A 12,536-nucleotide genomic window follows, 5' to 3' on the forward strand; every position below is an offset into this window, starting at 1 on the left:
CTCAGGATGGGATTTGCATGCCTTGTCAGAACTTGGTATAATCCTCACGACTGAAGGATTGAGTTTTTCTCCTTGGTTGGGATAGGATTTGCCCTATCAAAATTCGATATTCTTATTATTATCCTCATAACCAAGGGATCGAGTTCCTCTCCACGATCAGAGAAAGATTGGACTTATGATATTATTTGCATCCTAATTATTATCTTCATGATCGAGGAATCGAGTTTTTCCCCGGTCAGGACGGAATTAGATTTCTGGTATTCTAGATCTCTTCATTATTATTATCCTCACAATTGAGAGATCGAGTTCCTCTTCCTGGTTGGGACAAGATTGGACTTTTGGTATTCTTGTAACATTCTGATTATTATCCTCATGATTGCAGGATAGAGTTTCTCTTTTTCGATCGGGATAGGATTGAACTTCTAGTATTCTTGACATTTTGATTATTATCCTCACGACTGTGGGACCAAGTAACTCTCCAATCTCCCCGATTAAGGTAAGATTGAACTTTTGGTACTTTTTACTTTCTGATTATTATCCTCACGCCCGAGGGATCAAGGATTTCTTTTCTCGGCCGAGGCAGAATTGAACTTTTGATATTCTTGGCATTCTGATTATTATCCTCATGACTAAATGATTGAGTTTATTTCTCCGGCTAGGGCAAGATTGAACTTTTGATATTCTTAGTATTCTGATTGTTATCCTCACGATTATGGGATCAAGTTCTTTCCTCGATCTGGGCAGGATTGGACTTCTGGTATTCTTATCATTCTGATTATTATCCTCACAACTGTGGGAACGAGCTCTTCTCCTAAGTCAGAGTGGGATTCGCCTTTTATTTTCTCCTTTTTCCCACCCTTGTGATTTGATGGGCATGTTTCATCCAATGGAATCCTTAGGCAGGGATATTCCTCCACTCTCTCACTAACCACCTCATACTCATTCAATTAGATTTATTCGACTTCATTCCTCAATCTGACTTGGAGAGAGACATATGATGCAACTCAGGTAAATCTAGTCAGGTTGTCGCCCAATTTTGACCCTGTATGCCGACTGACGCCCTCCATAGTAATAGGGCACCACCAAGCCCCAACCTTCTCTACCAGTATGACCATAATGGTTCCTAAACAAAGAGAAATTCCAACCGAGTAGACTATCTCTTGACCTCAACTTCTAACATTTACTGACACGAGACTTGCCCCAGCGAGGGGACTTACCTAGAGAGCGACACCTAGATAATGGCTCAATAGTGCCAAGAGTACGGACTAACAGCTGCCACCCCTTAATGTGGGATCTAGTGTATACAATCGGCTGACGGGTGGCTCTTTGCTCGTGCGATTGTTCATGTGGCTTGCCTAGGCCCTAGGGGTCGCATGACAGTCTACGTGGACCTTCCACCTCTGCTATTATATAAGGTTTTGCAAAAGTAAGGAAAAAGTATGATTTTCTTCTCATGCCAAGGCTAATTTTCTTCGTCTTCTCGAGCTTTTTCGCTTTCTCGGGCACGCACACGAGCTTCACACCTCAGCCTATATTTGACTTAACTATCGAAAAAGTCACGCTGACAACATCAACCCCCAATTGATGAGCTTTGATTCGTACACAATTGAGAGCAGATCAATTGAAGAACCAATTCCACTATAATTATGGAGTAAAAAGGAGAGAGGAGGATCTAGAGTGAGTGAAGAAGGACACTATCAATTTTGTTTTATTTTGAGATGGACTCTTCTCTCTTTTTATATAATATATACTTTACTGACATATTAATTCGCAGGACACCGGGAACGAATCTATTGGAGAACTAATTCTATTATATTCTAGAGGAAAAAGAAAAAAAAATCTCGAGTGAGTGAAGAAGGACACTATCCATTATGCATGTTTTGCTTTATTTTGTTTTGAGATGGACTCTTCTCTCTTTTTATATAATATATACTTTATTGATTTGTTGATTCGTAGGGCACCGGGAACGGGTCCATTGGAGAACCAATTACACTATAATTCTGAAAAAAGAAAAAAAAAAGAATCTCGAATGAGTGAAGAAGGATACCATCCATTATGTTTTATTTTGAGATGGATGTATAATATATACTTTACTGACCTGTTGCTACGTCGCACTAAAAAATGTACCAACCTCGTGCAACACGTGGCCACTCTGTACGCTGACCCATCGCCGCATGGAGGGGGAAGATACATGCATGCGGTTAGCTAGCCAACATTGAAGTCGTCTGATGTCGATCGATTCAGCAACAACGACCGGCGACCCAAACTCTTGGCCTGCATCTAACCAAGTCATCGATCTTGCTCAGGTAGGGCCGAAAGATGGAGAAGAAGAAATTAGTCTGAGGCCAGATGTGCGTTATGATCTATCTCCGCGGCGAAGTCTCCTGCGCAAGTTAATAAGTTTTCAGTCTCGATCGGTCGTGATCTTAGTTTGCAGCCAAGAGACGGCTTCCTTGGTCGGGCTGTGCAGTGCAACCACGTCGCACAAGGTGGATGCCGTCCCTGGTGCTCCTGGGCCCCAGCACCATGAGACAATGTGAATCGAGACATACCCATTTCAATTTAATGCACAAATCTTGTTAAGGATTTGGGCTCCAGTGGTCGTTGTATATTATTATCTAATTGATTGCACTAGCTTATTGATATTTTGAACTCGTATTTTCTTGCTTGTCTTGTGTTTGTCTGATCTGTTCATTTAGCAGCCGGCTCTGATAGTTAAACTCAGAGTATCATTCTCATTTAATAGCCAGCAAAGCCAGATTTGTCTGATGTACAACATGTCAAATCAAGAGACGAGTATCATGAACGCAGACTTCTGAAGAAGATAAATGCAATCGTCTCCAAATCTGCAAAAGCTGACAAACTGAAGAGGTTGGGTTTTCGAACTGCTACCTTTTTCTCCATAACTTGTATTCTTCTCTTTGTATTTGTACAAGCTGTTTTTTTTTGTTGTTTGTCTGCTTTTGTTTGGTGCAAATAGCCTATTAGCTTTGATCTTTCTCTTTTTGGTTAGACTGCATTTGGTACAATAAGTATGCAACTTGTCTTTCAGTTTAAACCTCCTCTTCAGAAACAAATTCTATCTTAGTTTGGTTTTCTAAGTGTTTTTGAGTAGGTTAATTGATATCTTCCAATTTTATACCAAAAAATTTTATATCAATGAAGATATCTTCCAATTTATAAACTCGTAATTGATTATATTTCCAACGCTAATGAACTTATATAAGCGATCTTGTTGTAAATGCTGCTACAACACAATTAGAATTTAGAGGGGTTATGGCCCTCGGTGCTTTTGTGCCCAATATAATATCTGGAGAATCACATTGAATTGTTGAGTCATTTGGAGATGATCCAAGAAGAAGCCAAATATTGTCGGATAAAATAACTCGTTCATCGAACTACAATCTCATGTATGAAAACATATTTTTATTTAGTGATGGAACTAAGCCTGCCGTCTTGCCTGTTGCGGTATTTCTCTTCATTCCCTGAATGATGGAGGTTTTCTGACCAGCGTTGCTTGCTCAAAACCATACGCCATCTCAATTAACTTAGGTTCTGAACCCCTGAGGCCCCCAAAGCACAGACCAAAAGGAATTCCATCGCTCCCATACCCTGCAGGGACACTAATGGCAGGGTATCCTCCGATAGCAAAAATTGTAGCTGCATTTGAAGTTGCAGCCACCACTGCGTCCAATCTCTTCTCAGCCATTAGCTTCTCCAATCCTTCCTTTGAAAGTTGGCTCATTCTCGCAATTGCACTCCTTTCAGTCGCACCAATTCCTGAGGTGTTTTCAGCTGCTAAAAATATGGGTTGCCCAAATTCATCCAGTCTTTCCTATATCCAATTATAAGAACACAGAATTCCTTACTAGCAAATCGAATCGTAGTGCTAGAATATAAGTTAAGATACTAACTGACCTCGGCACTGTGCTGGTTGTTGAATTCTATTACATCAGCTAACGACTTCACCGGAGACGATGAAAGGTCTGATAAGTAGGAGTTCAGTGCCAACTTGAACTCAGCCAGCAATGCAACTGCCTCACCGCTCTGGTTGACGTCGAGAATGATGCTCGAGTTGGCTACTTCAAGGTTGTCGATCAAGATGGCTCCCTTTTGCCTTCATATGCATGATTCATGCTATCGTGTAGTTATGATACATTAACGATCTCTGCTGGCAAACGACTGCGAAATGCTAACCTCATGGTGTCGAAATGACTCTCGAAGACTGCATTTTTGTAGGAAGAATCACTGGAGAAGTTGAAGAACCTACGGAGGATGCCAATCCTCTTGCCCACCAGTCCGTCCACCTTTAAGAACTGCTTGTATCCACCTGCAGGTATGTATTTTGATGCTGCTCTGGTTGCCGCCGCGTCGTCCTTGTCGAAACCCACAATTACGTCCAAAACTTGGACGGCGTCGGCGACTGTGCGGCAAAGAGGGCTGCGTTCATCAAAATTATTGTTAGGAGATCAAAAAAATGAGTTTCTTGATTACTTGATTACCCGATGGTGTCCTGTCTGGGGGAGATGGGGATGACGCCGGCGCGGCTGGTGAGCCCAACGGTGGGCTTGATTCCGACCACCGAGTTCAGGTGCGAGGGGCAAATGATGGAGCCGTCCGTCTCCGTCCCCAGCGTCACCGCTGCTAGGTTCGCCGCAGCCGATATCGCCGACCCACTGCTCGACCCGCACGGGCTCGCTGACAGCACGTAGGGGTTCTGCATGCAGAGCTTCCTTCAGTTGCAGCTCGCAATCCAGTTAGATTTTGCTAGATTGGATATGAAGAAGATGTACGAACCCGGGCTTGGCCGCCGCGGGCGCTCCACGAGCTGGGCGCCACGAAGGAGCGGAAGTTGGCCCACTCCGCCATGTTGGCCTTCCCCAGCACCACCGCGCCGGCCCGCCGCAGCCGCCGCACCACCCCGGCGTCGCGGGGCGCCGACGAACCCAGAAGCGCGAACGAGCCGGCCGTGGTGTTGAGCCCGTCGCCGCCGTGCGTGGCAATGTTGTCCTTGAGGAGCACGGGGACCCCGTGCAGGAAGCCGCCTCGGCCGCTCAGCCGCTCGCGGTCTGCAGCGTCCGCTTCCTGCAGGGCGGCTGGGTTTACCTCGATGACGGCGAGTAGGAGCGCGTTGAGGGAGCGGATGCGGTCTAGGTACGATTCCACCAGCTCGCGGGAAGTTAGATTACCGGCGGCGAAGGCGCGCTGGATGCTATCGATGGTGGCTTCTTGGAGCTCGAAGGCGCGGGAAGCGTCCAACAGGAGAAGCAGCAAGAAGCACCGCCGGAAAGAGGACGACGACATTACTGCCATAACTAACCTCGATCAATCTATACCTTCCTGCCTCAAGATCTATCTTTTATACTTATTTATAGACTGATCCATTGATGATGTCGGATTATGATATATTGGATAATTATTGATTCATTTCAAACATGAATATTGAAAATTATCCTCAAGTGGATGTGAGTAAATTCGAACAGAGGAGACAGCATAAACGATGATGATGCTGGAATAAACTACGATCACTTGGAATCTCCGACTCGAGGATGCGCGACCTCTTCGGCCATTAGATTTGGCGAACTCCCTTGCCTTTTTGTGGGTTGTTGACAGTCAACGGAGAATCCAGGAGCGGAGCCAGGTTAATTGTGATCAGCCGGGTCAATTAATTTGTGCCAATAAATTACATTAATGATAAAGAAAATATGAAAAATCCATCCATAATTAGCTTAATTATTTCTTGTGCATTAATTTTTTTTTCTCGCATTCCACCTATTAAAAGTCCCCTAACACGCGCAACTAGTTAAGTCTAAGAAACTTCGGTGCTTCTCAATTAGTTAAAATGTATTAAAGTATTACAAAATATATTAAAGTATTAAAGTATTACAAACTTCGGTTAGAAGCATTGGAGGATTTAGAAAGAACTTCTCTTCAATAAAAAAAATATCGACTTAATAATTATTTATAAAAAGATAAATTAAAAAATTATAGTGGTTATTACAAAAAATGAAAGTATTGTCTCAGTTTTGTTGAAATTCAATCATTGCTTATTTACCGTAACCAACTCAATCATAAATTCTGTTGGTTAAAAAAAGAGCTTCTCGATCGTCCATTTGCATATATGAATTATTTGATTGTTGTCTCCTCCTTCCATTCCGTGATTCTCTCAACCCGGCCCATTCATTCTCCTAGCTAATTAAGTCCTAGGCATGGGCTCCATGCTCCCCTTTGCTGGCTAACCTTTGCTTGATTTATTCGTTCTAAACAATGGATCATTGCAAATTAAGGTCACCCAGCTGCCCTCATCGCATTCAAAAACAAGCTAAGCCACATATATTTTTTGTTTGTTTTTTTATTAGTGTAACGACGATAAAGATAAGCATATTCCCTATTGCTATATTTATCATTATATCTTTCCTATATTGTCTACATATTTTACACAAATAAGCATGTTGGTTTCTGACAATCATAATTACTAATATTATTGAGCTTGTATACCATATTCGCTATATATTGCGGTATTTATCATTATATCTTTCCTATATCGTCTACATATTTTACATAAATAAGCATGTTGGTATGTGATAACGAATCAAGTCCAGTGCATGCATGAAATTATAGTTATTTTAGAAATATAGAGAAGGATCTAAATTATATTAAATTTGTTATACATAGTCTTATCTTATATTGAAAAGATTCACAGGATCACATTTTTTTTTATCAATACTCCTCATTTTTTTATAATGAATCAATAAATTGAATAATTCCTTTTCCTCTTTTATGTCCTACATATATATCATATTTTCATCATCTCAGTTAGCATCCTCATCCTCTTCGACAATTAACTAGGATGAAGATGCTCTTAGTTTTGATTCACAACTCGACTGTCCAATAGCAATTAATTGATTGATAAAAAAGTTTAATTAGTTAATTTGAAAATCGGTCAAATTAATCATTTTTTTATCGATAAGATTTATTCGGTTTTCGTGACAAAATCTAATCGGCTCGAGTTGTCAAAAAAAAAAAAATCAATTTGTTCAATTTTAATTTAAACGATTCAATCGGATTGATTTTTAATCGATTGCTCAATCTTATGTAGTGAAATTATTAATGTTTCTCCCAACATCATTTGAACGTCTATGTATTTATATTATTGTGGATTCCATCAATTATTTCCATTTTCAATAATATAAGTTCTCTTGAACAAATACCGTAATTCATTTCATATATGTGCGTAAATCCTCCGTAGCATAATTGAGTTGGTTACGATGAAAAATGAGTTGATAAAATCGAATCTCGACGAAACTGAGGTAATGTCCTCCTCCATTGTGACTAACTGTAATTTCTCTATTTACTTCTTCGTAGATGATCATTGAATTGACCGTGTGAAACCGTTAAAATAGTGGATTCCATCTTATATTGAAATAAATATATTTTCTTTATCTTATCCTTCACAAGTAAATTAAAAAAAACTTTTTCATTCGATTTAATATTACATTTCGATATATACTAGTCAAATTCATTGTACAAGAAAAGTTGCTATCGATTCTCACATGGTTTTGGCTCATTTCCACTACATCCACATGCATGCATGCATTGTGGATAAGAACCAAATCTAATTAAGATCTTCGATTAACTGCTTGCTACTATGCCCACTAAACTAAACAGGAGGCGGCCGCCACCTCAACCGCGCGACTATCCCACGCTTTCTTCATACGTACGCCTTGTCGGAAATTAACTCCTCGATCGACAAAATATATCCCCGTAGATTCGATTCGATCGCTTCACATCTCACTTTATTGGCCTAGCTCGTTTCCTCCTCGATAATATTAATTGGTGCGTAATTAACTAACTACTAATTAGCCAGTAAATTGTTTAATTAGGGTTGGCAAAATATCCATGGCACTTTTGACTCCGAGTAGGGTAGAGGAGGACAATTGCAGACTTGCTTCTACGTTTGGTGTTGCTTCAGTTCAACGTGTTTTATTTTTCCTCGTGTTGTTTGTTATTTGGCAAGTCAGGAGCTGAGCTATCAATAGGGGAGAGGTGGCCGTGTTGCCTTTTGCTACGCTGAATTGTGAAACTGATGTTTCCTGTCGATAAGGAGGTTCATGTATCGTGTTTTTGTTTGTGGTCTTAATTTGTCTTGAAGCTCATCGATGTTTCCTCCGATTTGGCTTGACTCTCGCCTAACACTGGTTTGGGATGCACATGCATAAATTCGGCGGTGTGGCTAACTTGTGACAAAGACTTATTGGAAATTTGAAAGGAAATAATTAAGAGATATGGAAATAATGATGATTAAGGAGACTATGTTGTAAATGAGATTTTGGTCCTATATTAAAATTTTCATCACATTACGATTAGTACATAATGTATCACAAATATTGAAATTTATGAACGTATGCATGCTTGCAAGAAGTGGTACAAATTGAGAGCACAGATTGTACGAATTTTGATGACTTTTTTTGTGAGTGCTACCTGCACCGCATTGGGATAATATTTGCCTAAGTGAATTAATCAATATTTTACCACATGAACCCTAGCCACCTTTTATACTGTTCAAATGTGTAACGGAGACGTAATGTGTTTGATCTGAAATGATCGGATGTTAATAATATCCGTAACCATCCGAATGAAATGATCGGCCATTAATGGCTGATGGTTGGCATTTGGAGTCGAGTGGGGAAAGGCACTAAATGACCTTTAATCGGTCATTTACTATGCAAAAGGGTGGGGCTCCTATATAAGGAGGTCTTGACCATGAGTAAAAATAAGGGCAAAAGCATATACAATAACAAAGAGATTCTTCCACCTTTGTTCCCCTCATCTTCTCTTTGTCTTTCACTTTACTCGACAGATCTACCCGTGACAGCATTCATGTATATGCTCAGTTTTTCACAAACAACTAGTGTTTGTTGCACATGTGATTGTGTCGTTTTATCCTAGGAAACAAACCTCCAACATGATTTCGAAGCATTGTTGGAGGGGATAAATGTTTGAATGAAACAGCTTAAAACGCATGCCTTGGTGTTTCCTTTTCCTGACTCGACGCTCAAGTAGCGACCTACATGGACTCAATAGTCAATGATTTACATCCTCACTCGGTAGTTGACTTCCAGATTTGGGAGCATTTGACATATCGCTCGGGCAGCACTCAACACTCCGCTTCCCACTCAAGCTCGGGAAGCATTTGGGCCGCTCAGCCAAGGCAACATTCAACTGCATCCAACGACATCTTGACAGTTCAGTAGACGACTACCCGACCAACTTGGCAACTTGGCCAACTCAGACACTTGAAAGCTCGCCTCAATAGCAGTGAAGTCTCACTCAAGTTCAAATAACCTTGCAACTTGGCCTAATCCACTCAGACTGACAGTTTGAGATTATCAACTTAAGTCATTTCAATAGATAAGTCAGAATTGATTTTGTATATCGAGCATGCCACTTAAATTGTTGAGAAGCAAATTACTCAAAACGTGAAGGCTCCCTCCGACTCAATTGGAAATGATCCAATCATCAATGGGAAAAAGTCAGAGAAGTTCACAAGGTTGAACTTCAAGCGAATAGTAGCAGAAGCGTTAATGTGCTTGATTTGATGTTATGGCATATCCGTAATTGCTAAAGTGAAATGGCCGACCATTAATGATCTGCGGCTGACGTTTCAAGCTGGATATGGAAAGACACTAAATGACCTTTAATCGATCATTTACTCCTATGAAGAGTAGAGCTCTTGTATAATGAGGCCATGACTATGAGAAGAAATAAGTGCAAGAATAGATATAATAGCAAAGTGATCCTTCCACCTTCTTTCTGAAGGGAAAGTCTTGAAAAATCGTTTCGGTAAATTCTTGCTGAACAAAAATTTTTCCGAAACGATCTCAAGTTGCCCAATCGTTGGGCTCATGTTTGGTTTACAGGACAATATCTGAAACATTAAATTATACCTCGACAATCTACCCATAACAATGTTAGGATATGGCTCAAGAATTCGCCACCAAATAATTAATTCGTGGTTCTCTCAAAGTCAACCTTGCCCCTTCTTTTATAGCCTAGCCATCCCTTATTTATGGATTCAATCAAATCAGAGAATTGCATGAAACGGAAGTTTCCAATTCTGTCTGCGGAAGAAATAAAATTATGATTCTAATTAAATCAAATCTAATCCAGATTTGATTCTGGGAAATCAAATCTCATCCAGATTTGACCTCAAAGCACCGCCAGATTTGATTCTAATCAAATCAAAGGGGAAAATTAATAATTTCGTAACAGAAATTTTAATTGGAATTTCTTAACAAAATTTTTCTCCAGAAAAATAATTTCAGAAATTCTTAAAATTTCTTATCCGAAATTTCATATAATTTTCTTAGGTGGATACGAGGTTTTATCCAGAGGCTATAGCAGGGACCTAGAGGAGAAATTGGTTTTGGCCTCCTGATGGACTTGGGCTTCCTATGTTCTCCCTGAACACCCAACTCAAGCCCATCAATAATAACTCATTCCAAGTACATTAATCTCCCTGTGTTTAAGATATCGTATGTCCGTCAATTAAATGAGTTACTGACAACTCGAATTTAATCAACTTCTATTCCAAGAGTAGTACCACTCAACCTCATTATCATGCGGACAAGGTCCACCTGCAGGGTTTACATGATAATCCTTATGAGCTCCTCAAGGGGACATCATCAGCCTAGATTATAGGACACAGTTTCCTTCTATAATCAACAACACACCATGTACATAATACTACTTTCCAACTCATCGGGCCTTTTGATCTATCGTTCTAAATCTCACCCTTTGATGAATTAAAGAAGTACATACTAAGTACATGTGTTTGTTATTATATCGGGATTAAGAGCATGTACATCTATAGTAACAGAGGTTTGGTTCAATTATATAGTCAGTATAAATCGAACAATCCTCAGATGGTCCTATTCAATACACACTTAGTGTACTAGTATAATTTTATAGTCAAGACAGACTAAGACAAAATTACACTACAACCACTCCGATGGTTTGTCCAATCCATCTTGGTTGTGAACACTGTTTATAATCTATAAGGGACTGATAACATGGTCTTCTGTGTGTGACTCCGCACACCATGTTAATCTACAGTATAGATTAAATGGACACTTCAAAATATTGACCAAATGTGATTCTCATTTCAGAATGTTTATTTACATAGCTAGGATTCTAGTATACATCCCAACACGACATTATCAGCTCATGTCATCTCAATAAATAAGTCTAAGTTGATTTATAATCTCAATTCAATACATTCCACTTATCTCCGACAACTAGATTGTGGAATATTATCCAACAATACTTTCACAAGCAAGAGACCTAGCTCCCTCCTCCATCAATGCTAGACAAATTCCTTCATTGATCCTTCCCTCCTTTGGTTTCAAAGACATCATGCAATAAGAAGCCCCATAATTAACTTGTTGAGACCATCTCCAAGCGATGCCCCTTTACACCAATTTAGTGTAAAAGGGACACCAATTATTCTTCAACGGAGATCCTTAATTTTGCACTAAAATGGTGCAAGTGAATAATACAACACTATCTTGGTGCTGCACTGTTCACTTGCACCAAAATTGTGCAAGTACTCGTTTGAAACCCTTTGAATAAATTAATTTAATTTGTAAATTTTATATATTATAAATTTATATTAGTTATTAACTTAAATAAGTAATATTTAAAATATTTGTTATATTACTAAGATTATAAATATTTTAAAATTTATAATATTGGTAATTTCATAACAAACACACAATTAAACATTTAAAAAATATTTAACAAATTAATATGTATGTTGAAATTAATATATATGTTGAATAATAAATTATAAGATAAAAAAATAGAATATTCTAAGGAATATTCCTTTTAGTGTAGGAAATGGTGTGTATTGGTTGGAGTTGGAAAAAAAAATTGGTGTTGAAATGACACTAAATTGGTGTTGAAAATGCACCAAAATAGGTTTTGTGGTTGGAGATGGTCTGAATAGCACATTCTCTAAGGGCCTCCTAATTGTCAGGCTCATCCCCTCCCTTATCTCCAATGCCTTCTATTGTAGCTTCCTCTAGTCGTTGAACAACGCAATCGGACAAATATATAGAGGGATGCATATGGATCTTTGTAGTCAAGTGTTCCCTTATTGGTACTATCGAAGAGGGTTGATGTGGCAAAAATCTATCGCATCATACAATGTTATTTTCCTTGTCATGATGTAGTCGATTGTGCAAGACTAACACACGTAAGAGAGCTCAACGGAAGTTGCCCGAGGTCCCATTCAATACCTATCGTCGACCACCATTATTACTTTTTCATTTATTAATGGTCACTTGAAAATTTTGCCCATAATGACCATTATCAATTGTTTTTATTGCACCCTTAACCCAATCAAACCTACACATCTCTTTCCAGAGTACTATTCGGCTTTGAGCGCGCTTCTCAAACACTCTCTGGGTCTAGATATGCTTCCCAAGCACCTCATGAGTTTGAACATGTTTTCTTAGCACCTCATGATTCCGTCG

The 12,536-nt window shown here is 39.4% G+C and overlaps 1 protein-coding gene across 1 annotated transcript; it reads right to left on the reverse strand.

Moving 5' to 3' along the window:
• Positions 1–3,478: 3,478 nt before the first annotated feature.
• On the reverse strand, positions 3,479–5,313 carry LOC141822312 (putative amidase At4g34880). Its single transcript, XM_074709756.1, has 5 exons — positions 4,798–5,313; positions 4,503–4,717; positions 4,198–4,440; positions 3,919–4,117; positions 3,479–3,835 (listed from the first exon to the last, which is right to left on the reverse strand). The coding sequence occupies exons 1-5, from the start codon at positions 5,311–5,313 to the stop codon at positions 3,479–3,481; spliced, it is 1,530 nt and encodes a 509-aa protein (XP_074565857.1).
• Positions 5,314–12,536: the final 7,223 nt, after the last annotated feature.

The sequence above is a fragment of the Curcuma longa genome, chromosome 2 (assembly GCF_044706935.1).
Source record: "Curcuma longa cultivar G26 ecotype Majalengka, Jawa Barat chromosome 2, ITB_CL_G26_1.1, whole genome shotgun sequence".
NCBI classification, from domain to species: Eukaryota; Viridiplantae; Streptophyta; class Magnoliopsida; order Zingiberales; family Zingiberaceae; genus Curcuma; species Curcuma longa.